The 22450-nt window shown below is 34.7% G+C and overlaps 1 protein-coding gene and 1 pseudogene across 2 annotated transcripts; both read right to left on the reverse strand.

Annotated features, from left to right (window-relative positions):
* Positions 1-253: 253 nt before the first annotated feature.
* LOC112019522 (cleavage and polyadenylation specificity factor subunit 2) lies at positions 254-11761 on the reverse strand. Of its 2 annotated transcripts, XM_065762514.1 has the most exons (18): positions 11600-11761; positions 11363-11531; positions 10303-10399; positions 9434-9560; positions 8945-9063; positions 8200-8294; positions 7942-8093; positions 7682-7739; positions 7463-7570; positions 5657-5909; positions 4670-4854; positions 3447-3539; positions 2150-2248; positions 1391-1522; positions 1260-1304; positions 1004-1171; positions 678-752; positions 254-520 (listed from the first exon to the last, which is right to left on the reverse strand). In XM_065762514.1, the coding sequence occupies exons 1-18, from the start codon at positions 11746-11748 to the stop codon at positions 419-421; spliced, it is 2226 nt and encodes a 741-aa protein (XP_065618586.1). In that variant the 5' UTR covers positions 11749-11761; the 3' UTR covers positions 254-418. The 2 variants fall into 2 exon arrangements, with proteins under 2 accessions (XP_065618586.1, XP_065618587.1); XM_065762515.1 differs by lacking the exon at positions 10303-10399.
* A 2283-nt stretch (positions 11762-14044) lies between these two features.
* LOC112019401 (signal peptide peptidase-like 1) overlaps positions 14045-22450 on the reverse strand; it is a 50764-nt pseudogene continuing 42358 nt past the window's right edge.

Raw genomic sequence — 22450 nt, forward strand, 5'->3', positions numbered from 1 at the left:
AACGTTACTGAATGATTAAAGGGAACATAAACATTGGGCGGTTTTGTAAAAAAGTTACAAGTTGCTCGCTTTTACAGGAGCTCAAGTGGAGATTTTAATACTCGATAATGAATAGAATAAAAACACAATTTTAATTCACCTTTCATAAGTAATTGCACGCACAAATGAACTAAAAGTACCTATTCTGGTATTAAAAAAAAAAAAAGATTACCTATTCAGACTAATACATAATTTTAAAATTTAAAAAAAAAAATTAAAAAGAAGGGCTTGATTGCGCTTGCATGATACATTTACAAATATTTAACTAGATTGCGCTTGCACAGAATAACTTAGAAGTTAGAGTGCTCCACTCACAGGAAGTACCACCAATTTCACATAGAGCTTTAGCCAAATGGGATTACAGGTATTAAATCTAGACTTAAAGCAAAAAGAACTGTGAATATAAATAATCCCGGATCTTATAATAATCTTCACATAAGGGGCCTTCGATTAGAATTTGCTGAAGACCAGAACCACCACCCTGCAAAAAAGACGAGTTACTAATGAGGCTTTTCATCCACAAACAGGAAAAGAGGATCAGCCCTGCAATTGTCTTAGTTCAAAACTGCTACTAGCTTGAAAGAAAGTTAAATTCCCTTGCACAACCAAAAACAAAAGTGAAAAGCAGAATCACTCACTTTCTGGCTTGCATCCCCAACCTTGCGTATTGTCACATACTCCCCACATCGCAAAGCCCCACCAGCAAATTCAACCTGTAAAGTTAACGAGCTATAATCTTTCCTCTATCAAGCACATTCCATACTGGCCTAAAATCTTTCCTAACTTTGGCTCTAGCACATAAGATAATTCCATTTTCCATATTTCTATACTGAAGGACCAAACATGGGCAAACCAACTGACAGTTTTTGATTATCAAGTGGCTCACATTTATTGCATGTGTCATAGACTCATAAGGGAAGGGAAATACAAGGTAATAAATGACACCCAACCAGAGGAACTGTACCTGGACGCCCTTGCTGGCGAGAAACTGCTTGAAATCTGCCATTTTAAGATCACCAACAAGAACAGATTTATGCAATGGAGCTGCATTTGAACAGGGAAGTAGAGACAGCATGCCACTGTCTGTCTTCCCTACTTCAGCATCAACCCAAGCTATCTCATAATCTCCAAGCTGTGATTGCATTTACATCAGACATGCTGAGGGAGATCGCATATAAATGCTATGATATTGTTTAGACATGAGACTACTATGTGCTTACCTTCTTAAAGAGCACATTACTCATCAGCTTCTCTGAAAGTTGTACCTGCATTTCATGTAACAAGAATATAACGAATTTAGGTTTCTGAAATCACTGGTCTACATAGAAAACAGATATGCCTCTACTTATACCTTATAAGCGCACAAATCAGAGGTGACATCAATCGTTTCCTCAATATGAGGAGCATAAACGTGTGGGCAAACATGCTTCAAGCAGTGTTGCTTCAAATGCTCTGTGGCCTCAGCTGATCCATGCACAAGAACCTTAAGGAAAAACAAGTATATGTATAGGGTAAGTCAAAGTTGATCAAGCCTCCACATGCAAGTGCTGAAAGAGCTCTACTTGGATCCAAAAATCAGAATACATGGAATGACTTTTGAATCATCTGAAAATAAAGATAAAACAGCAATAACTCACACAATAATATAACACTTACAAAATAAATTCTCTCACTTTTCTACCATTCTAGAGCTTTGCATGTCTTTTCTCAGTCCCCTTTTGGAAAACTCAATTTCATTTGAGAAACTTTGCATTGCTCAGGAATAAGTACAGGACATCCACGTAGAAGGCATTGTGTTCATGAAAGCATGGCAACTAGCAAACAGTGCTATATATTTGTCACCATGATCACATAATCATCTGAAACTAGCATACTCAAAATGAATAGGGGATACTAAGCAGTGTAGACTACAAAAGTTTGGCCTTAACTACCAAAAGTTGAAAGATAATTAGGGAATTAGTTTTTTATTCGTAAGTTATGCATGCACCCAATGAATTTTAAACTAAAGATGTATTCCCTTACATTTGATCTTGCAAGGTGAAGAAGAGTCATTTAAACTAGAGCTCGTGACTAAGAAGCAAACTGACAAGTATAAAGAAAGCATTCTTACAAGCTTCAGGGGAGCCACTTGGGAGAGAATTGATTTAATAGATCGGCCATCAGAACGGCCCTCAAAGTCCATATAAATCAACGAACACTTCACGTGCACCTGAAATAGATAATGCCATCACCAATTTAGAACATAATTTCAATGAATAGTCAATTCCATGAAACCTCAACAACAAAGTAACATCACATCAAGAACTTGAGAGAGGCCCTATGTCCAGAAGTAAACCTGTCCATCATTTCAAGTTTCAGAGCCACATTATTAAGAAAATAGGCAAAAGACATAGCAACAACTCCACATCAATAAATTCTTAAATGAGGTCCACCATTTAAGACAGCATGTCACCATATTAAGTAAAATTTCATTTAAGTTTATTATTGTTCATATAAAAAAGAATACAATATATTAGCAAAAACAGAAAAATAAATTTATTCCTCAATTCACAAAATGTCTGAAACAAGGAACACCACAATTTTTTTTTTAATAATTAAAATAATGTGAACTCTCTCCTCGACTTCATAGAGGGAGAGAGTTCAAATAGACAATGTGCACATTTGAACCAATCCTAAAGAATTACAAGAGAGCACCATTATTTTTCATTAACAAAGACCAACATTTACAGGGAAGAACAAGAAATTAAAAGTTCAAAAATATATATTAAAATTTGTAAACCCATCCCCCCAACAGGAAAGAAAACAAAAACTACAAGCAAGAAAATGACACCATCAGAAGGGAAACACATTTTTCTGTAGTAATGATTATTTTAAGGAGAAAAAGGTTTGGAATAGACAGAATCACTTTTTGGACCATAATAATTTTTTTTTTTTTATAAAAAAAATCCATTTATACACATGAAACCGCATGAAATTTTTTTTTTTTTTATAAATAAGTAATAAGTTTTATTGATATCAAAAAGGAACACCCTAGTACACAGGGAGTGTACAAGGGGTCAACAAATCAAATACAAAAATGGCAAGAATCTAGGAAATCAATAAAAGAAGGGAATGATTGTTTTTGCAAAGCAAATAACCAATCCAATAGAGTTCTAAAAAAGAATAGCTTGAGGTCGAGAATAGATCTCTCAATATCTTCAAAACATCTACTATTTCTCTCCCTCCAAAGACACCACATGAAATTGCATGAAATTAGAAAATAAATGAGTCAAAGTATATTGTAATGACATACGCACCCTGTATGTCAAAACAGCAACAATTAAGTGAAAAATCCACAAAGATATAATCTGAGCATGACGAGAAAAGAAATAAACCTTCATACAACCCTAAGCCAGAGTTCAACTTACTGTTAATTCATTAGACACGACTTTTGAAGGTTTTGTGTCAAGGATCAAACTGGCAGAGCCTTCATCAAATTTTCCATCTAAATTGCCACCAACCTGAGATAGATGAGAAATATGATGATCATCCATAAGACTTGAGCATAATAATATACACAATTCTCCATCCACCATTTTAAAATATTGATGAAATGAAGCAGAGATGGTAGTATAATCATTTCTATAAAAGAGAGACACATATGGGTGATAATATTTAAGAAAAATCACTAAGTTATGCATGGAACCCTGGCAAAAACTGTTAGTTCATGCTACTTACTCTTTTCTCTGAAAAATATCAAACAGCATTAATTTTTAGGTCAAACTACGGATTCCTTCTCTCCACTTTTTCTTACCTTTCAAGAAACATACGGTTTTCAGAATTTTTTTCTAAGAAAAAAATTAGTATATGACTGTCCATGTTTTTCACCTTCACTTTTTGCAAACCTCGCCATGTTTGATCTCCTCATTTCTTTCTAAGCCGTCCAGATATTCAGAATTGGTACAGCCATCACTTCAGTCTTGTGACTATTCCAGAACTCTATATTCTAATCTCATTTCACTTGCCAAAATTGCAAGTTTCCTTAACGCTAAATAAGAAACCATTTTAGGATTCTTCTATCCAGGACACAACTATGATAATCAATCTTGGATACATGGTCATTATTACCACAAAAATGCTAAGACCAATTTTGCCACAATTTGCTCACATGGCGAATTGTGAGTGGCGGGTCCACAACTCCACCACTCACAACTTGCCATGTGGACAAGTTGTGGCTTTAGTTTTGGTCCTAGCATTACTGTTATTACCAAGCAACTATTCCACAATTTTTTTTTATTAGCAAATTTTTTAGCACTTTGCAACAGAAGTTAAGGCATCATCCTCGTACCCAAATAACTTGCTAAGAGGGGCACAAGTATTCAAGAATTCCTTTCCCTCAACTGGTAGATAAAGAATAAAAATTATAACTCCCAATGTTACATACAAGATAAGGTACTTATCAGAAAAACATACAAGATAAGGAAATTCTTTTGTAGAAAGGATATCCCAGTGAAATACATCAGCTAATAAACACTTACTAAAAAAATACATCAGCAAATAAACAAAAGCACATTTAACAGTAAAGTATACTACTCTGATATCAAGCTTCATAGCAACCAAAGAGGAATATATCTCACAAATAGAAACTCACATGCATTCCTGTTTGGTCCATGTCTTCATCCTTGATTACATAATCATCAGGATTTATAACTTCCCCAAAATCATCCCAGTCAAAAGTATTTTCATAAAAGGGAAACATTGGGGCAACACTGGTGGATGGAGGAACAAATCCGTCAATTAATATGTCCCGGTACCCAGCACTGTGTTGACCAGCCACTGCAAGGTACAGTCAGAAAAACTCAGCATTCGCACTGAAAAATGGTACAATGTTACTCTAAAATAGATATCAACTAATTCTAGAATATGGGATAATCTGTAAGCACAAGATCCATAGTACCATCAAGAATCACCAAACAAAGACTAAATGGTGGCGAAACCAGATTTTGTCTATTTCAGGAGAAAAACACATGCGAGAAATTTCATGGACAAATTCGAATGGTAGTTGGATGCCTGCTATAAGTTTTTGAGGAGATGAGGAATTACTGTTGTCATGCATAATGATAGCATTATTCTCGTCATGTACAGACAAATTCAAGAAGTCAGTACATAGATGATGATAGCATTATTGTCGTCATGCATGAGTGCACAAAGAGTATACTTTCGTCGATAGCAATAAGTTTCCAGTGCAGAAATCATTATATCATTATTCTACATCCAACTGGTTTAAGGTCAAGGGAGGCAAATGGAGTTTTAGTCTTCTGATTTATTTATCAAACCAATGGGAACTTACCACTTTTAGGAATCAATTAAATAAAAGCAGATCCATCCAATGACATACAGAACACACTAATATTTCTAAGAAATCATCCAGTTTTACGCATAAAGATATATAAACAAATATACACACATATACATATTATATAAACCCACAAGAATAGCAACAGCAGAAGCAACAACAATGCGCTGATGTTCATTTTGAACTAGAACATGCGCCTTACAAGGGGATTATCTAGGATCCTCAGAATAATCCTTCAAAGCACTCATTCCCTGGAAGGGGACTGCAATTATTGGTACATACCATCTGGTGAAGCAAGTGTTTTGCTAACGTCGATAACCATTGGATCACTTGCATTAATATCAGCACTTTGAGATGCCTTCGATTCCTCCTCTTTGATGAGAGTAGCTTTTAAAGCTTCTTCCTTTTTTATTCGGTTTTGCTCTTCTTCATAAGCAATTAGCTCATCTCCAACCAAAGGAACCCTCTTGGACATGGTGACTTTAACAGCTTTTGGAGGTGGATCTGCCTGGAGTATACGAGCTAATGAAGCAAACTACATATTCACAGTAAGGTGTCAGTACATTTATGTTTTAATACAGAAAAAGATATTCCAGATAATTTTGCAATGAAATTGGAATAATAAATAGCAGTTAAATCATACTTAAAAGTTATGTACATGAGTAGTGAATGCTATTAACTTACTAGATTAGGTCAAAAGAAAAAAATGGCATGATTTACCAAAAATACTCTTGATAAAGAATGGAAAAGACGATAGATATGCAAACAAGTGGAAAGAAAAATGAAATTAAGAAGGGGGGGGGGGGGGATAGAGAGTTCACTCCCAATGCTTACTGAAAACTGAAAATAAATTCAAATAAGGCTTAAGAAAGTAGATTCTGTCATTCACATGGTATAATATCAGTAACCACAATAGTTCATTAAAGCTTGAACAGAACGAATTATAGAGCATTATGCAATATAGTAAAAAAAAATCCCATTCCATCAATAAAAGAAATCCTCAATAGAGGAATGTTATCAAATGTGATATATTGACTTTAAAGGAACATAATACATCTGAATATTTTAATATGAAGGAATCAGAGGATCAAATATCTCTTTACCTATTGTCACATGGACATTGCCCAAAGACAAACTTAACAAAATTATTCAAGAAGCACAATGACACCTGCGTAAACATATGGTCTTATTGAAAATACTAGAACAGGGATGTTATATGATGAAGTCATGAAAAAGGTACTTTAAGAGGACTAAAGGTTGTAACTGAGAAAAGCCAGGCTTAGTAATGAGAAAATATTTAAAACTGATGTCCTCAAGGCTGTGAAAACTGCATTCTAGATCTGGGCTGGATCAACCACGACAACAGAAGCAGTTTAAGAGGACAAACCATATTGAAGGGCAAGATGAAAGAAGTTGAGAAGTGTTTACAACGCATAACAAGGCCAAAATTACGAAATTTTTAAGTCAAATGTAAACCAAAGCAAGAATAGAGTAAACAAGAGAAAATGATTTAGGCAATGGCTAGGGATACATATAGAAGATATCGACCTCAATAGAGGCATTTGACTAATAAGGACCTGTGTAGCCAACTGTCAACCCAAGAAGTTAAAAAAGCCAATGACATCCTTGTGGATTTCCATGAAAGCATCTGTTTACTTTTTAACATTTTAAGATTGAGCAGCAGAATCAATTAAGACCTAGCAAGCATGGTAAATTCTACATGAGTAAAACAGTTCGATTTCTTTAAAGGGGGAGGAGATACTATGAAAGTATGATTCATTGAAAAGGATAGAGCACAAATGAAATGGGAATGAACTCAAAAACAATCTTCGTTGTGTTTGCAGAATTAGAAGTTTCACAGCTGCAATGACGGGTTGTGAATTCTCAAATTCAAAGTTTGGATTTAAGTATATAACAAATTGAAGCACGCAAACTCAATCACAGCATTAGCTTCAAGGACAAATTCCAGATTAGTTATCAATATCTAAACTTCAGAGAGTGTAAGACAACTCAAAATGCTTTTTCATAAGTAAACAGCTTAAATGCCTATCATGGACAAGTCAACATCCAAGGTCCTAAAAAATATACCTGGCCTCTTTCAGTGAAGAGGACAAGATTCTTGGCATCTGTCGCCCATTCGACAAATATATCATGTGAAAAACCCACTTCCAAACTCGCCATGGATGCTAGAACAACCTGCATTAAATGTATAAGTCCTTTTTTGTGTGGCTAACAGTATAAAATGTATGTGTCATTTCCATCAATAGTGGGCAAAAGCGAAGTTAATGTATACAGAGGCAATCTAACCTTTGGACCATCTGGAGCATTATCAAGTTCACTCTTGCTAATACAAAATCTGACATGTCTGCAAATGAAAAATTCCTGTAAGAAATATTACCCAAGAATATGAAGCTGCATTTTATATGTTTAGTTATTCAGATATTTTAGATTGTCTTTAAGTACACAGAAAACAAGAAAATAAAATCTAAGGCTGCACAAAAAGAAATGGCAATATCAAAGTGCAGAATATTCTTAGGAAAATAATTTATTAAGAAATAGCAACTTACTTAAGAAGAAAGGGATTTTCACGATTCTGTTCAAAAGACTTTGCAATGGAATCACTCATCCACTCAAGGAAACTCTTAACATAATCAATCGTGCTAGATGCAACATATGTTAGAAAGAAGATGGGATAGTTCAAGCTTTTATCCGTCCAATACTGCAACCATGACCAAGGCCCAACGTCAAAAATCGCTGAATGATAATTGTACAAGGAATACTAATACAGTTAATCAGACCTAGAAAAGTGCATATTCCCTACTAACCTGTTCTAATGTTAAAATAAGCTCCAAGACTCGCCCAACTGTGTCTACAGGTAGTAACACATTTCCACCGGCACCTAGAGTTTTCTTTATGGTTTCTAAATAAACAAAGCAAGATAACATAAGAATACAAAAACCATGTTCCTCAGCATAATCTTGAAATATATAAGTTTTTTTACTAGTAAGTTATACATGCACTCAATGGGTTTTGAACACAACCTCACCCTCTGTCCACTTTTGTGGGAAGAGGAACATAATCTTGAAATATATAGTTGTTATCAATGACTATGTGCTAGGCATTCATGCATGCGTGTATAACTTTGAAATATTAAAAATGAAAATTACGCATTTAAAAAAAATTATAAAAACAGGGAGGAACATGTATTATATCATAAACCAACACATTTGTCGAAATACATTGTTTTTTCTCACATCTATCAGGCTGATTGTTAAAATCATAAACCCACGCACGTACGTTATCTACAACTATGTGATCAGTGTTTATGCATGTGCATATATTTTTTCTACAGAAAGTACTAAAATTCAACACAGCCAACAAAAGCAAGGATCTAAAAGTGCCAATGAGCAATGGCTTAACTGGCACTTCCTCCTCATAGAATAATGGGATGGAGGGTGAGGCCGTGAGTTCAAGACCCAATGAGTGCATGTGTAATTTACCAAATTAGAATAAAAAAATTATGGGACATAAAGGTGGATGAAAAGTTTCAAAATCATAAGAATATGGTACCTCCAAATTCATTCTCCTTTTCACCACGTCTATAAGGCTGATTGTTTAGAGCATTATAAGCATCTGTAATTAGAACAGCAGGCCGCACAAAAGATGCTAGAACAGTCCCATTCAAATGCCTGATAAAAACCACACCAATAAGCATTTTTTCCTATTTCTTTATTGAAGTGTAAACAAGTAAAATTAATTAGAATGAAGGTCCAAGTCACCTATGAAGCAAATTGTTGTAGTATATGGAATAATATGGAAATATAGCACACCACCACATAGAATGATGGGGTTAGACTTAAATTTTATAGATGAAAGATGTTAATTTAACCTAAAATATCAACTTTTTAAAGTATAAATAATGAAAGACAAAGATGAAAATTTTCAATTCCCAAAATTAGTATATTTGGATGAAATGTACGACATTTTGGATTGAGTTGTCTGGAATGTGGTTCTCTACCAGAATATTGTATTATGGCTATTGTTGGAAAGAAGATGTACCTTTCTTTGCGATGGTTTAAGTCAACAGCATATATGACATCCTCACCATCCTTTGTTATCTTCCACATAGTACCTCCCAAAAGATGCCCAGCCACATGAGGAGCAATCACAATTCCCTCCCCTTTGCCTAACATTAGTATAATAATTCCAAAAACAAAACAAGGAAAAAAAAAATTAAAAGGGGAGAAAGCAAGAGGAGGGGGAGGGGGGCAAAAATATGGTTATCAATGCATCTAAAATACATGTCATATCCAAATTCCACTGATAATGTATACATGACCAACCTGATTTAGCATCCAATCGTCTCAATCCATATCAAAATTGATGATAGGGAAGAAGCCCCTCTAAGAGTCTGTTTAGCATCAACTTTAGCTTTTAGCTTTTATATACAGCTTTTTAAAACCCCATTTTTTTCTAGCATTTTCTCACTTTTTCAAATTTTTTCAAGATGTAAGTATACTTTAGCACACTTTCAGTAAAAAAAATTTCAGCAAAAAGCTAGATAAGCTGTTCCCAAACGGACACTAAATGTGGAAACATTCCAAAAGTGGACATGCTTAAAACTGTCATGCCTTATTGGGTTGATAATATACCTTCTCCTTTTTTAACTTAAAACACCATTCACTTTATAGATACATCATTGTACTCATGAGGTACAAGTCCATACAAAGCATCGATTCTCATAGTCTACCACATGTACATCAAAAGCTTTGTAGAACAGACGGCAGAAAACTGACACCTTCACCCGTAAATTCCTTCTTCTTCTTTTTTTTTCACCCAAATCACTTAACTCGAAAGAAGAGAAAGGAATGAATTTACATGTATAGCCCCCCAAAAAGTGAACATAGATCATCACTAAAAATGCATACCAGTGAGATGATGGTTCTGAGAATAGGTTAGTCTGGTCATAACTTGGAAAGCAGAATCAATATCATCTAAAGTAAACAGATCAAACTCTGATATTTGCTGCAAAAGAAGAGATATAATTACACGCCAAATTAACTTATCAGCACACATAACACCAAAAATTTTTTTGCAACAAACAGATGCAACTTCCCAAGAACCACAAATCAGAATAAGAGAACTCAAGGAAAAAAGTTAAACGCACAAATTGGTTTTGATAAAAGAAAATACAATCTTCACAACAACAAAAAATGTGTCGCAAAAAAAGGCAGTTAAAGTGACTAATGATTGATGATTTAAAGGCTAAAAGGAGAACACTCCAAGAACAATTTTTGCAAAAAATAACCAGATAAGTCATTCTGTTTCTATTTCATGACTTACATTGTGAGTGCAGATTTTCTCTCTCATTTTTTCCTGATAAATAGCAAAGCGTTCTAATTTTTAAGCCAAGCTTCTCTACTATTTAGATTAAGAGTCCGTTTGGAAACCGCTTATTTTGCTGAAAGTAAGTAGGAAAAAAGCTAAAAGCTGACTTTTGGAGCAATGGGACCCACTTTAGGAGCAAAAATAAGTTAAAAAGTAAAATAAGCTAACTTTTTCTCAAATCCCAAATGCAACCTAAGTAACGAATTCACAAATTTTCATTTGTTTATGTACATCTTGACCGATCATATATACTGAACGCAGAAAAGGCCGACATTAATTTTTTTTTTTTTAGTTAGATACTAAAGGATTTGAACCTTTGGCGTCAGTCATTACTATCAGACAAAGATACCAAAATGTACACTTTCTGTGTAAGCGGAATTTGACCTCAGGTCGCATCGCTCATTTAGGAACAAAAGACTCTACTAGTTAAACTAACTAGAATCCACCATTAAAGCTACTTCCTCATCAAGTTAATAACGCAATTAAGATACATTCAATCAAAGTATATCACACTATATATCTAGGAAATCATATTTCAAATAATTTACAACAATACACAGTACACAAAGAAATCGAGTTATGGAAGAAAAAAAGGTTCACCTTTCTCGAGAGAAACTGCTCGTACATAGTGAGAAGACCTAATCTGTAAACCGGCTCGGTGGCGTAAACCGGAGCGTTGAGCCCGAGCTGCTTCATGGCATAAGGAAGCGCGCCGAGGTGAAGCGTGTCTGGATGCGACACCAGTACCGCGTCTATCGTCGACGCTACCCTGCAAAAGCAAAATCAGCAAATGAGGTTTTTTTGAGAGAGAGAGAGAGGAGAGAGATTGTATGGTACTTGGAGAGAGGTTGGTGGAGAGTAGGGTCGAAGTGGTCGTTCCAGCCACAGTCGATGAGGAAGTTGAAGCTGTCGATGGAGACTAAGTATGAGAGTGGGTTCTCGTTGTACACTCCACATAGTGGAGTCACCTGCACTGAAGTTCCCATCTCTCTCTCTCTCTGAAACCTTTTTTTTTTTTTGGTCTTTCTCTCTCTCCCTCTATAGCCCTGAAACTTTTTTTTTGGTCTTAAAAATGGGGAATGAAGAGGAGGGATCGGCGGGTAAGCGAGGAGGACGGTGTCGTTTTTCAAGCGTTTTTCTTTTTGAAAGGTTTTTTAAGCACAGCCTGGATTTTTTTAAAAAATAATTACAAAACCCAAACAATATTATTAGTTAGCTAACATTTCAAACATATTGCATTTCTAACAATTCGACTTCAGAGTAGTTGATTTTACTGTTCATATCGCCTATTTTTGCGCCACGTAGATAAAGAAATCGAGTCTAGTGGACTCATTTCTTATACACAAAAAACGACTTCTCTGAAGTCGTTTTCTTTGTATAGATTCAAACTAAGTTCCTACTGAATCAAGCTTGTATTTCAAATGAGAAATTACTTACAGCTACTCGGCGGATCTACAGCTGGGCATAGGCGGGTGGACACGGCGGTCCAGGCAGAGTCGGACGGTGGTGGCGCCTGCATCATCGGCGTTCTGAATGAGCGCACCGTCGTACCCTCTGAGTCGGCGTTCAACAAAACCTCACGGATCTGCCGAGTCAGGTCCGTCTTCCAGTTCCACAAACATCGACGACGACTCCATTTCGAGATCAGATCAGATCAGATTTGTCATTCGTGGGTTTGGGTTTCGTTTGGGTTTGGATTTGTCATTCCTGTTTGGGTTTCGTTTTTTTTTTGGAATTGAATTGGTCGCCTGAGGGGATTGAGGCTATTTGCAGTTTGTCTGGGTCGCTGGGATTTCAGTTTCTATACAAAGAAAACGACTTCAGAGAAGTCGTCTTCTATACAAAGAAGACGACTTCTCTGAAGTCGTTTTCTGTGTATAAGAAATAAGTCCACTGGACTCGATTTCTTTATCTACGTGGCGCAAAAATAGGCGATATGAACAGTAAAATCGACTACTTTGAAATCGAATTGTTAGAAATGCAATATGTTTGAAACGTTGGCTAACTAATAATATTGTTTGAGTTTTGTAGTTATTTTCTTAAAAATCCCACACAGCCTATAGTAAGCCTACACAGTGTTTGCACGGCGTCGTTTAGTATGAGCATTTATGTGGAATGGAAAATTGGAAATAATTTATATCTACACACCTTCTTTTTTTTTTTTTTTTTTTTTCCATGATTGGAAGTTGTGATTAATTTGTGATTTTTAGAGAGGAGATCATCAAGAAATATTGAATGGATAAATCATAAATGAATGAAGTAAAAAAAAAAAAACTCGTTTAATAAGTTGCATCTCAATTCTCAAGTGTGCTCTATTATTACTATTTTACTAATATATATATATATATATATATGAAGATTTAAATTAGCCACTTAGATCTTAAAATAAATTGCATGAAACCATTGATTTATTATACAAAAACTAACTATCAAAAGATAAGAACAAAGAAAATTTACCATTCTTGTAATTTTCTATCTTTGGATTTTGGATTATATTATTTCAATCGGAACATATATTTCATTTTGTCCATAACTTTCACTATTGTGTATTTTTATAAAGGACAAAAGAACCATATACAATATCATGTTTGACCTTTTTATTTGACTAGAATATTGTCATATTATCCATCAATTATTTTTTAAAAATTTATTATATAATTTTGTTTTAGAAATTAGAATAAATTTTATAAAAATGAACTTACAAACTTTATACATACAATTGTATTATCCATTTGAGCTAGTCGACAAAACATATTATTATTTTAAGTTTAATAAAATATATGCATTTTACCTAGGTAAAAATTAGTTGAAATAATACAATAAAGCTTATGAATAGTGCCAAAAAGTGCAGTGAAACTCATAAATAATAACAAAAATAAGCTGAATAGTGAAATAATTTTAATTTTTAATCCTGACCTTAATGCACACTTATGCTTGCTCACTGTTTGGAGACTGGATAGTGAGTGTCACACTTATTATCTCTCCATTTCATTTTGCTGGTAACCAGAGATTGCTTGCGCTCAATAAATGAACTTGAGAAGAAAATGGGAAGTATTCCTTTCCATAATGTTTTGCATTTTATAAATGCATATTCTTGGAGCTCATATCATTTTCTAGTGTCTATCCCCAACAGAGATTATTCCGACCATTTCAATCCAACACAACACTACTCTTATACAAATTGAAGCTTGCTTATCTTTTTAGCTAGACAAAAAAAAATTAAAATGGTGGCACATTTTTTAGTTTCAGGTGTCACATTACAACGTGCATTTGTCTCACTAGTCACTTCTTAGTTCAAAAGCCTGGGAGAGCTACAGTAGTCTTCAATTACACATGCCATGTATGCCTCAGAGCAAGAAGAATACCAGAATCTTGTTGGTGCCAAGAGCCTGTGTAACCTTTTTCCCTCCAAACACCCTCAAATTGGGTCTCATTCATGTCACAGATTTAGTATGGTAATGGATATTCTCTCATCTCAAGAGACAGCCCAAAGTAGGGTACAAGGCTAACAGAAATTTCCCTATTATCATTGCTGGGCAATTAGAGGGAAACCCCTCTTGCCAAATGTTGGATAAGGCAAAATAAACATAATTGATTTTCTATTTAAGTTTAACAAGAACTATCAAGTGATCTACAACTTTCAATTGGCACTGCAAGCAGCGACGTGTTGGATTGGATCATAAAATGTCTCAAACTTCTGTTTGGTGAGCTTTTTCATTTGGGTTCGGTATGTTTCCTTCCCATAGCTCCATTAGCTCCTTTCTTAGCCAAGAGATCACAACAATAGGTCCTAGAGTAGAAGGTACCTACATTCACCAAAAATATGGAAGAGGTTAAGAGGTAAAAAGGAGCAATAGTGGTTCCTTTACATAAAACTAGAGTACTATCGAGAACAAGGCAAATCCACTAGTATTGTGTTGCCACCATGCTACTCAAGATGTGCTGTGATGTGTTTTGTTTTTGGTTTTTGTTTTTCTGGAAGGGGGGAGGGTTTTGTTTTTCAGAGGTTAAAACCAAAATATCAATATTATATCAGTATTTAGTGTCATATATCAAGAAGATATCTTATGAATTGGATATATACATCCTCCCTCTCATATCATGTAATCCCACACAGCTGTGGGGCCCACACATTGTGAGATGGAAGATACATGTACAAGCTAATTATTGCATACAATTAGACATTGCAGAAGTTTAAAACCAAAATATCAGTATTTATTGTCATAAAATCGAGAAGACATCTTATGCATCAGATATATACATCTATTTCCAACATTTACCACCATAAAGGCCTATGATGGACACCAAAAATCTCATTGACACAAACATCTGAACCAACAAAGCTGACCAAAGAAGTTGCTGACTTAAGTTTGTATTTGTTAATTTTATATGGAGTCATATACACAATAGACCTATAAACTGCTAAAAAGAATAGAGCAAAAAGAATTGCAACCATAAATATTTGCAGAAGATACCAACAAACTTGACAAAGATCATACAATTTTTTTTTTTTTTTTTTTGATAAGTAACAACATACAAAAAATTGAAAATTGAAAAAGAAAAATACCAGATACAGAAGTGCAGGTTGAGGTGAGTGAGTCAAAACACCAACAGCTAAAGCAGTTACCAGTCCAATGGCATACCCAGTAGGGGGCATACCATATGTATTTGTGCCCCTTTGAAGAATTTATGTCTAAGAGATTTACTGAATCTCTGATCTTTCGATGATCAAAGTTGAAAACTAAAGCCAAAAGCATGGCAGGAATAGCCTGCCATAAGAACATGACCAAAACAAAATTAGTAAATATAGCAGAAGGCAAAATTAGCTCAAACAGAAAGGCAATACCACTTTGAAATTCTCAAAAAAAAAAAAAAAAAAAAACAAAGAAGCAAAATATGGGTATGAACATGTCTCTTTCTTGGCATAAGAATTATGATAGATACTAAACAATGTCATGCCCACTGTAATAGTAAAACATTTGCCTTTTTCTTCACTTTTGTAAAAGAAGTTCAATATAATCATTCCATATGATAACTTCAACATGCAAGGAGAATTTAGAAAGCATAATCATAGTTGGGCGGTACACTGTCACAATTCAGTGATAGCTTCACCATAGGGGTAGCAATTTGTCAGCTTTATTTGGTTATCTGATCCATCACAACCAGAACAGGCATGTTTCATAGGGCTTGAAACAACTTGAGAAAAGATAGATAAACTTGATCAGGTTCAGGACGGTTTTGGAATAGGCAAGCTGATTACCAAAACCAAATTAGATAAGGGTACACACAATATTAAATGCATTAGAGCAGATCTAATTTAAAAGAGTGCCCTTAACTATTTAGGACCCTAACATCCACCATGACTATCAATGGGCCATGTTCTGTTAACGAGCTCCTCATAAGAGGAGTTTAAAAAAAAAATAAGTTTGACAATGGAAAACCTTTTCTCGTTTCTCTTTGTCCCTCCTTGGCATGATCAAGATATATTTTTTTGTGTTCTGTGGCCTCTTCCCAAGAAAGGATAAGACTAACCACCGATGTCGCTTGAAGATTCTCAATCCCCAAGTTGCTGTAAGTTCTGCACTTAATCTCACTACAGAGGGACATTGAAGTTATGAAATGAATCTCCCAGCCAGAACATCTGGTTTCATTGGGGTTTTTCACATCTTTCAAAAGCATGTATATATCATGAAAGTTTTGCTGTGTCACATGCAAAAGTATATACTTGAAAAGAAGTTGTTTTCCTCCTAAGTATTAAGCATTACTCACTGATGTCCTTCATTGGCACATCACATCCAGTTTTTCCACATTTTCATTTGTCCAAAAATTGGTTAGGTTATTCAGTTTGGGTAACTTCAACCAGCTGAGTTTAAGCTATTTGCAAGTTTGTTGAATACCAGTCGAGTGACCTCAATCTATGACTACCTCACTAGAAATGAGCTCAACGCTAGCTCAAAGGGGATCCATATATAATAATCTACTGGCCATGAGGCCAAAAATGAATTATGCAGTATAAGATGAAGAATTGTCAGGTAAGTTGCTTATGCAATTCAAATCATGATGTTATAAGTAAATTTTTATTAAAAAAATGCTGTCCATCAGTAAAAAAATTTAAAAAAAAAAAAAAATCAAGGATCCACATACGAAATAATTAATATCCACTTGGATCTCTAAGCTTAACAAATTTCATGAGTGTCTGAGTATAAATTCAAGCTTGCATCTGACTAAAAAATGTCAACAGTGCCAACAATGTAGTTTGCATGAAGTAACAACCAAACTAGAGACGAATATTAAAAGATAAGAGGATGTGATACATTACTACACACAAAAATAAGTGAATGCTACCCCAATGATATCAACCTGAACCAAGAGAACAAAGAACACAACATAATATTTTGGCACAGCACGTCTAGCAAATCATAGAACAACAGAACAAATATCAATGTCTGGTGAAGTTTTAAAACATGCAAGATCACTTAATACTTTTTAACATCAGGACATGACTTTTTAATTAACCAAGAGAGTGTGATAAACACATGGCTGGATCTTCCACAATGAAAATTTTTCTCTGGAATAACAAACTAAAACTTATGGATATGCCCTAATGTATAACTTGCCTAATAGAATAGTAGGAGGGGGCTTCAATATTATTTGGTAGTACATATACAATGATGACAGTCAGCAGAAAAATTAATTGCAACAAGATACTGATTAAAATGTGACAGGGCTCAAATACAGTAGACCTCCCAAATTTGGCAAAAAATTAAATTAATTAAAGTAATATAATATCAATTAAAAGAGCAGGATGTCTACCATGTCACCAAGACCAAGCATCATGAAGTCTGAACCATTTCCTCCAGAAATCGCTCTGCCCAACAAATCCCTAGGAAAAACTATCTTCACAGGCAACTCCAGCTTTTTTGTTATCAATTGTGACCCAGGTAGATTCAAAGACTCAAACTATTAGCATCTGTATGAACAGGATTTGATGCTTGTTGTGTTGCCACTGAAACCATGACATTTGCCCCAAAAAACCTCTCAGAGAAAAACACCCAGAATATGTCATATACAAACAACTGTATGAACAGCATTGCACATATGTTTGGAAGTTGCACATGGCTCACAAATGCAATACATATGGAGATGCCCAATAAATTATTCAATATCCAATGCCCAGAAACAAGCCAGGCTGCAACAGTACCTATGCATGCCAGCAATAATAAAGCTTGAATTCGTGTGAACAACTTTGAGCAGTAGCGTGACACATATGGGTCAGTCAAACCAAATTGTGACTTCAGATATGCAACGTGTGGAGATAGACAAAAGAAAAGTGATGAAACAGAGGCAATGGCTGTAAATGCAGTAAGGAGTTGTGAGACAGAAGAGAACAGGTAGAACATCAACAGCAAACTGCAAGAGCTCATTTCTGGGGTCATTAGTGCTTGGGACCTATCTAGTGTAATGGATGCCTCAGACAAGTCACGGTTTTGCTCCATTTCTTTCTCGTAATTTAGAGCCTGAAATGCAGATCCAAATGTTACAGCTACTGCCGTCACACTGAGTGTAACGGGTGCTGGCTCCAGCAAATATAAAAGCTTCCACAGGGACTCCATGACTTACCAAACACACAGCCTTCTAATTTGTTATCTTAAACTAGTCTTTTTGCACAAATAAGTATCAATATAAGAAGTTAACAGTTACAATTTCTGCAACCAAAGTTGCATTGGCCCTCTGATAAACACAGACCAGAGAAGTCCATGCAACCTGGAAAAAAAATCATATTAAAAGAAACATGTAAGATTGCATGTGAATATTATCTCTCAAAAACTTAGAATTCTTGGGAAAATCAAATGGCTTAATCGCATAAGAAATCTATTTTGGCATTATCCATTTTACATGAAACTCAAATATAAAAATTATGCAAAAGGAAAACTCTCAACATTTCCATGAAAAGGGTTGATTCCAGATCATCTCATGCATATGTGTTTTCCCAGCATTCTCATAAGTAATTTTCATGTTCTCTCTCTCTTCTTTGTTTCAGAAGTGGAAAACCACTACACTAATGCATCCAAGCAAAGCCAATTTTCCCATTCTTTTAGTTCCCTTCTTAAGGACCCCAAAAACAAAGTTACATTACGAACATCAAGAATAGCATATGCAAAACCTTAATGCTTTTGTCCTTTACTTCACCTAAGTAAGCTACCCCAGTATCCCAACTAAGAGGAAAGGAATCTATTCCACCTAAATCAGCAGAAAACTTTAATCGATAAAAAACTTCACTCATATTTAGCCCAAAGATCACTTTATTTCCAGCAAAATAACAATTTTTTTTTAGGGTAAGTAAGAAAATAACAGGAATTGAAATTCCAAATTCCAAATCTTTATTCTTTCCCAAGACCCAATATAGCAACGACCCTCCGTCCAACTGAGTCTAAAATACTGGGCTGACCATTTCACTAATTCTATAAAATTAACCCCCAACATATGGTAAAGAATCAAACTTTATCATTTCATTTACGTTTACTTAGTTTTTTGAGTATCCAAACAGGGAGATAATGACCCAAAATCTAAAATTTTCCATTTCTTCTTGAATCTTTTTCCCACTAATTAAACAAATTATCAACCCACCAAGAAAACCCAACATCTATAGCATAAAAAGATAAACAAAGGTATAATTCCAGTCTAGATCGAGGAGCCCACAATGTGTATAATTCTGCAATAAAAAAGGTACAATTATGAAGAAGCTATTGTTGTTCAAGCACAGGAGTTCAAGCTTATATAAGGGAGCCAATGATTCATGATTGTGAATCACCCTTGAAAGGTTATTTTTCCCTGTTTAATTGGGTCAAAAATAGCCAATGCATCTGGGAATGATGAAGTTCTCTTGATAGAGATTTATCTAATATGTCAAGAACTATCAGGCAAATTTCTAATAATGTTTTGGCACAAGATGAGGATCTTGGTCTAGAAAAGCAATATTCAAAATTGTAACATTTGGATATGATTGTTGTAGCTGACCTTTGAAACATTTGGAGCTCAATCAGCAAGTTCAAAATTTAGCAATACCTTGGATACCTTGCCAATTTGCCATCAAGTTTGCTCTTAGGGAGATTGATCAATTTAATGTACATAGTTAAATTCTAGAACCAGTTTGGAACTGTCTAAAATTCCTATTTGTGAGATGTCTAACTGCATAAGGTTTCTGTGTTGGTGACCATGCAAGAAGTGTGGACTCACTATGATGGCATTGAGTTCAAAGTAGGAGCCCCATTGGGGCTTACATTCATGACAATAGAGTGTGAAGATGTAATTTCCACAAGGTTAACAATTTTCCAAGATATTCAGGATGGGACCACAGAAGGATTATCATATATAGAAAGAAAGATATGCAAGATGCCTAGAATGGCCTAAGGAATCTGGGATTTTCTTAGACAACTGACCGCTGGACAAAAATGTGTTTAAGGTTGCAAAGATTTAGTTTGGTACTCGGTACTTGGCATTGCAAATTACTAGAGTCTAAGGACAGGTATGATAGTTTATTACTAATTGCTATTGTGCCACTGAAATGATTGGCTAAGAGTTTTGTAGCTCAATTGACACCTCATGGTGTTTCCAATGAAGACATCCATGGTTCAAATCCTCCTCTCCCATTGTCATAACTATTCAGAAGAAAAAAAAGATTCATAGAAAGATTAAGCTCTTCAAGGGATAGAAAATCGACATTATCAGGGACCAATGCATGTTATAAAGTTGGCATTGAGATGACCATAATGTTAAAATAAACGGGAGCTGATTTACCTGAAGCTTTTTTATTTTTCCCTTTGAAAGTTGACACCACTTGCGTAAAAATATTGCAGGGAAGAAAGATGAGAAACCAAAATTAGACTATTCAAATAAAGATCATTTTCCTGTAGATTAATAAAGTAAAGCTGTGACAGATTTCTAAACTGCAAGTAACTAGTAGAATAATTAACTCAATTTATTTAGTAGTTCTAGCTCTTGTAAAAAAATGATTAATCTTGCCACCCAATGGTAATCTATATTCATCAGCAGAATGTTAATTCCTAGGTGGAGTTCAACCCGATTTTAACCAATGTTGTCAAGTCAGATTCCAATCCATCTTCAGCAATCTTGAACATACAAAGACAAGAGCCTACTTGAAGGACTTGTAATAGCTTTGAAACTTAGAAGGGCTTGTTTTTCTTTCTCATTGCAAGTTAGATTGGAGCTCCTTTGCATAGGCTTGAATTGTAGGGAATTACAGAGAAAACTATAGCAAGAGAAGCACAACAATTATGAAAGACACAGATCTGATGAAGCAATAAGTAAGGAAGAATTGAATTCAAAGGAACCTTTACATGTTTAATAGCAGGCAACAACACAAGCATGAGTTTAAATAGGTTTTTAGCCAAAACCAGCCATTGATGGTTAGCTCACAAATAATGTTTATGTCTTTATTCATTTTCTTTAGTAATTAACCAAAGTGATCATTTAAATATCACCTTAGAGAGATGTGGACTACTATTTATGGTTTGATTTTCTCGACACATGATAATTTTCATGTATGCTACATTCTTGCAAGTGGGAGAAAGAATTCCACTGGACACTATTGAGCTTGACTTGCAAGTTGCAAGTTTCATGTTCGTCTTCAATATGATGCTTGAGAAATTGTCCACCTAAATAGGGAACCAAAAATGTGTAAAACTTCCATATGACCAATCCCAATTAAGTTTTCAAATTCCCCTACAGTACCTTTCAATATTGGTCCTTTGCAAGCATAACCATGACTCTTAAAAATGAACCATCTAGTTTTAAATATCCTAAAACTCAAGGAAAGCACTGCTGAGAGACTTTTTGTTGTTTAAGAGAAAGGTATAGTAAATTAACTGTCATTTGGGAGACCTGAGTAAATAGAAGCATAGCACTAGACTTGCTACTTTATCAAAATATTGTGTACATTTAATTAACATTTCAAGAAAAACAAAAAAGATGAAAAACCTTAAAATCCAGATTCAAGGTAGTTTTTATCTATTACTTTGAGATTATCAAAAAAAAATCTCCTCCGACATCAAAGGCCAGATTTGGCAAGGGAACAGTAGACTTTACAGAGCCACTATTTTGTAGCCTAAGATTCCTTCTCTGAAATTGTTTGGAAGGGATCCAACTGATACCCTTGGAATTTGTTATAAATGTGATTAAGTTGTCCAGCTATGCACAATCTTGTTGAGACTTTACAAAGTGATCGCTAGGAAATTCTAAAGAGAGTTATCAGGATAGCCAAATGAACACTTAGCTACTAAGATACCAAAATTCCTCCTCAAAGTAACAAAAATAATCCTCACCCCAAAAAAAAAAAAAAAGAAAAAAAAAAAAGAGAGAAAAAAAAAAAAAAAAAAAAAAAAAACAAAACGCTGAAACTGAAATGCGCAATCCAAACGGCCTCATAGTATACTACAATGCTTTTATGGACTAAAATTTGATTTTACAAATTGGATTCCTTTGATATTCATAGGAATAAATACTATATTCATATATGCTAATGAAGTGAATTAACTAATAAAAGTACTAACCAGCACAAAGATGATCTAGAAATCATCAAATATTTTTGATAAGTAGAAATCATTAAAATATTGATAAACATGACATTTGCACTAAATATTAAGAAAATTACAACATTTACTTACAACA

This window comes from Quercus suber, unplaced genomic scaffold (genome assembly GCF_002906115.3).
Source record: "Quercus suber isolate HL8 unplaced genomic scaffold, Cork oak 2.0 scaffold_461, whole genome shotgun sequence".
NCBI lineage: Eukaryota > Viridiplantae > Streptophyta > Magnoliopsida > Fagales > Fagaceae > Quercus > Quercus suber.

Coding starts and splice junctions, on each gene's coding strand:
- LOC112019522 (XM_065762514.1), bottom strand. CDS start 11,748: ATGGGAACTTCAGTGCAGGTGACTCCACTATGTGGAGTGTACAACGAG. Junction 7,740..7,941: donor GAAAATCCCTTTCTTCTTAA/GTAAGTTGCTAT, acceptor TTTCATTTGCAG/ACATGTCAGATTTTGTATTA. Junction 2,249..3,446: donor TCGTGTCTAATGAATTAACA/GTAAGTTGAACT, acceptor TATCTATTTCAG/GTGCACGTGAAGTGTTCGTT.